Below are 4,418 nucleotides of genomic sequence, written 5' to 3'. Positions count from 1 at the left end.
GCGATCCAGCCCACCGACAGATACACAAGGTGAGGGTCAGCAACTTCACGGAAGATCGGAGTACCCCCTCTGTTAGTCGGTAGTTCGGGCGCCGTGTGCAAAACGAACCCCGCGATCTCCAAATAGCGCAGCCACTTCGCCAACCAACTGCCATGGAATCCGTGCTCAGAAATTCCCCGCGCTTACGCACAATGGTATGCAGCTCAGCAGAGATGGACGGGCTGAAATCCGCCTGTGTTACCCACGAGGTTTCAAGGCGAATGAAATAATCTAGCACCTTGAATCATTCTCTGCTGTCGCGCTCGGGTTTACTGGTAATCTTGGACGGGAACTCCCGCGCCCCTTTGAGCTGATGTAGATCAGTCCAAAAGGTGGTATCGCCTGCAATCTGTCGAATCCCACGACACGCACTTGGTTGTTGATCTTCGACAAAATATGATCGTTTTCGCTTTCGAGAAGCGAAAGCACCGCGTACTTGCAAACAGTAAGCTGTAGCATTGATTGTACAGTCAAACCTGTTTATACGAGGCCCCGTTGGTGGCCATCTACAACAATGACTCATATAAAATGGACTCAGTTAAAAAAAATATGTGGTGCACGTAAAGAAATCGCGCATAATTCGCTGCCGCTTTGCCTTCACCGTAGTGTCCCGAACCAAAGCTGTCACGGTCTGTAAAGCTCTTCGTTCTCTATCAGTCTGCTCTCCGCATTGAAGCAGAAATGTACACAGCTCCATGCAGTGTCTCAGAGCGATGGCAGGTTGAATTGTGGGTTCCTGGTCGTCCTCGTCCTCCTCCTCCTGCTCATCCTGCGAAACTGCCAGCTCATGCGCCTTCAGCAAGAGCACGTCGTCCGCCATTGCCGTTTTAGCTTCGTTCTGAAAGAAAAATTCCCTCAGTTCCCGCTCGAACTGTGGGACTTTCACTCGGCGCCGCTTGGTTGCACTCAGGTCGACGTGGCTGAAGTAGGAAGAAGGCAGGTTGCGCAGTCGGGCAAGTGTGGCACGGCTGACCCGGGCCTTGAACGTCGCGTAGATCCGCTCAGCGAGCATGGGGTTGTTCATGCCAGGATTCTGCCTGAGCTTTAGGTGCACTTGGAGCTTTTGTTCTAGCGTCAGACAGGTGCGAGGAGACATCGCGAGGGAAGGGGGCTTGCGTTGGGCGTTGGGCGTTGAGCAGTGGGGGCTTTGAAGAGTGTGTGGTCGTGAACAGAGCGAATCAAATAAACAGGTTAGACCTAATTTGGTCCTCCAAAATGTGACTCATATACCTTGTATACATATAAACAGCGATTGTACAAAAACTAAGTAAAATATTTGGTAGCAACAAAGCTTCCATCAAATAAATGGCAAGGCTCAAATAGGGAGAATCATATAAACAGGTTTGACTGTACTTGCGAGTACCACCGCGTTGGAAGTGTCATTTTGAACCCGTTTTAACCTTAAATCGCTTCCGTAACTTCTCGAATACTGCAACCACAAAGCCACGCTCCTTGATAAACTCAACCACCGTCGTAGCGTTTGCAAGCAATTTCGAGAAAATACCGATGCAGCACACATCCTTAATAAGTAAATTCAATTTCATGGGCAGCACAACCATTGTAAAAATGCGCGGGTGCTTTTCAGGATAGTGGCTCAAGCTCCTTTCATGGAGGGAGTTTTGTTAGTCATCACCCTAACGCATATTTCATCGCCCAGCTCGTAGACCACCTCCACAATCTCGGCGGCAATCATCTCTGACGTCTGAGAAATGCCGACGGTCGACTTGGTACGGAACGGAATTGGTTTCATACCAGGAATAAGCACGCATGTGCACACCATTGATGTCAGACCAGCCATCACTTGGAAGCGTGAAAGATGTCGTACTAGTCACGAGGGACATCCCTTGACCGAATAGGTGTTCATATATCTTGTTTAAAAGCGAACCGGACATAGTTTAGCACTTGGATTAAACGGCACGTACGCCGGGCGCAACGATTGTAGCAGCTCTCGCATAGTATCAGAATCTACGGCTCGAAAAGGAATACCAGTCCGAAATACGAAATTCGCTTACCTTCAGTGGTCCAAGCACGTTCAGCATATGTTAGTGAATCTACCCGTGTTGTTACAGCTGAATTCTCGACCGTACGTTGCTTCGGGCGTTTAGCTGGCGATTAAGGTGGCGCTTCATCAGGTTTTTTCCTCGGTAGTGCCGATCACACCCGTGTGGTTGATCTCCATTCCATCGCGCTTTTGTTTTAGAAGGCCCTCGACAAACTCCTTCTCTGAAACAGTTTCCAAATTGCACCTTATGCGAGGAGATGCGCTCTCGACTCCATAGAATCTTCTTGTTGCGCCCGCTGTATATGTCGTTGTTGTTGTAGATCCTGGATAGGAACTCGATAACATCGGACTTCGCGGGTCTCGGACTGATCTTTTGTACTTGAGCTTGTCGACTAGGCTCGCCATCGTGTCTGGCGACAAAATGAACAATGAAAGCATCGAAACCAAGCCTACTCCATAAGAAAGCGAACCCAAGACACAGTTTAGGGCCTATCCAAAGCGCGTGCCATAAACAGCAATGGTGCACGAGGAATTCACATCTTGCGATTACCACCCAATCCTGTAATTCAACTTCAGCGTGAGCCATATTTGCATATGGATGTCTCTCACATTCTTGGATAATCCTTCATAAATTGAAACCATAAGATAGCTTAATTGGTTCTTTGTAGGAGAACACTCCGACGATTTTAATCGAAAACACCCAAGGCTGGCCCAAAATTCGTTGAAACAATTGTAATCGGTACGTCAGCGAAATCGGCTAACAGCTCACTAGCTAGCGTGTCACTAAGATGACGTCACAGAAGGATATGATACGCTATTAGATACAGCAAAGGAGACTGGAAGCTCGATTTCAAGTTTTCTAGTCGTCGAGTTCACGCTTATCGCTCTAACTCCTACTGACATGTCAAAAATACTAGACACTAACTAACAGTTAGCTAACATGCATAGTAACTAACATGTATAGTAACTAACATGTTAGTGTTAGGGAGTACGCTGAGTCAGCACATGAAGTCGATGGCGACAAGGCCAGCCTTTGGTGATTGTCGGTGAAGCGTAGGCCGTATATGACAGGTTGTATTGTGCGTTTCACTCATTTTGGCCAAGTCGATGTCTTGAGCTGGGAACAAGATAGGCGCGACTAAGGTGTAGGTTGGGATTTGCTATGACATGTGGTAAAGTTAAAACTCAGATTAGAGGCAAGTTAGGAGTCCTAAGAGGACGAGAAAGTCCGAATGGCGCGAATCATCCGGCCATTCGGGGTTTCTCGCTTACAAGGACATACGACTGTGAAATCAAATGGAGCCACTCGTCCCTTGATACGGCAATCAGTAGTTTACCTTTCTTTAGCGTCAACCAGCAACGAAATGTAGTAGGCGTTGTGCCTTTTTTTGCTCCAGAGAGGAGCTCTTCCATCTTGCTATGTAAAGTAGTTCTGAGGGGTAAAATTATTCAAGCTGACGTCTCTTTTGCAGTTTCATAAGCCGACTTTAGCGCCATGGTGATTATACTCAAAGTCCGATTAAGAAGGCCTGATAGGGTTGCAAAATTAGAGAAAGCGGCATTATCTAATCGTAGGAAATATCGCGGCCAAATCAACAAAAATGTGAGTGATAGCGCTAGTGACCATATAAAAATTTGTATACACTCACAAAGGCAAACGAGTGGCACGGGTTTCGTAGGCAACACATCCGACTCGCTAGGATTGGTACAAAACAATTAACGCCGTCACGTCGATCCATCCTGTATCATGAAGACCCGCAGCGCGACCAAGCAAGTCAAGGAGAACCTGTCTTCGAGCGCGCCTAGCCAGACGCTGTCCACCTCTAAGCGCGGCTCGGCCCCGCCCACCACTGAGCCCAGCTTGGCCTCGAACACCTCGAGCACCACCGAGTCCAGCACGACCTCGAACGCCACCGACCCCAGCTTGGCTTCGAGCGCCATCATGGCTCCGGTCTCCGTTGAGTCTGTCTCGCCTTGTACCCCACCGTCGAGCAGTCTGTCTTCAGCGCCTTCGACGTGCAACGATGACGTGTTCCATTCAGCCACCACTCTGGGTCGTACCCCTCCCCCAAATCGGCCAGCGCACCGTCGACTTGGGTTGCTGCGCAAAACGGGAGGGAAACCAGAGAAGTCACTATCCAAGATGTAAGGGATGTGTGCGTGTCTTTCAAAACACAGCGCGCGTATCGAGGTAGATTGGCGGTTATATCTCGATGGATTCGATCAAGTAAAGGCGACGAGCCACCGATGTATTTTACAAGCACTATTCAGCTCGACCTCACAGACTTTACACCGAGTGATTTGAGGCGTTCCTGTTGGAGAAGCGCAAAAGCGTCAGTGTTGGGGACGCTAAGTGGGTAGCGCAGCGCAATAAAGG

At 48.8% G+C, this 4,418-nt stretch overlaps 1 protein-coding gene across 1 annotated transcript; it reads right to left on the bottom strand.

Moving 5' to 3' along the window:
- Window positions 1–3,766: 3,766 nt before the first annotated feature.
- Window positions 3,767–3,985, bottom strand: IUM83_04495 (uncharacterized protein; the record flags this gene model as incomplete). Its single annotated transcript, XM_067928579.1, has 1 exon — window positions 3,767–3,985. The coding sequence occupies one exon, from the start codon at window positions 3,983–3,985 to the stop codon at window positions 3,767–3,769; it is 219 nt and encodes a 72-aa protein (XP_067792607.1).
- Between the last annotated feature and the right edge of the window lie 433 nt (window positions 3,986–4,418).

This window comes from Phytophthora cinnamomi, assembly GCF_018691715.1.
Source record: "Phytophthora cinnamomi strain GKB4 chromosome Unknown Contig33, whole genome shotgun sequence".
Classification (NCBI taxonomy): domain Eukaryota; phylum Oomycota; class Peronosporomycetes; order Peronosporales; family Peronosporaceae; genus Phytophthora; species Phytophthora cinnamomi.
The sequence above is the reverse complement of the archived record's forward strand: the minus strand, read 5'-3'. Positions and strand labels throughout refer to the sequence as shown.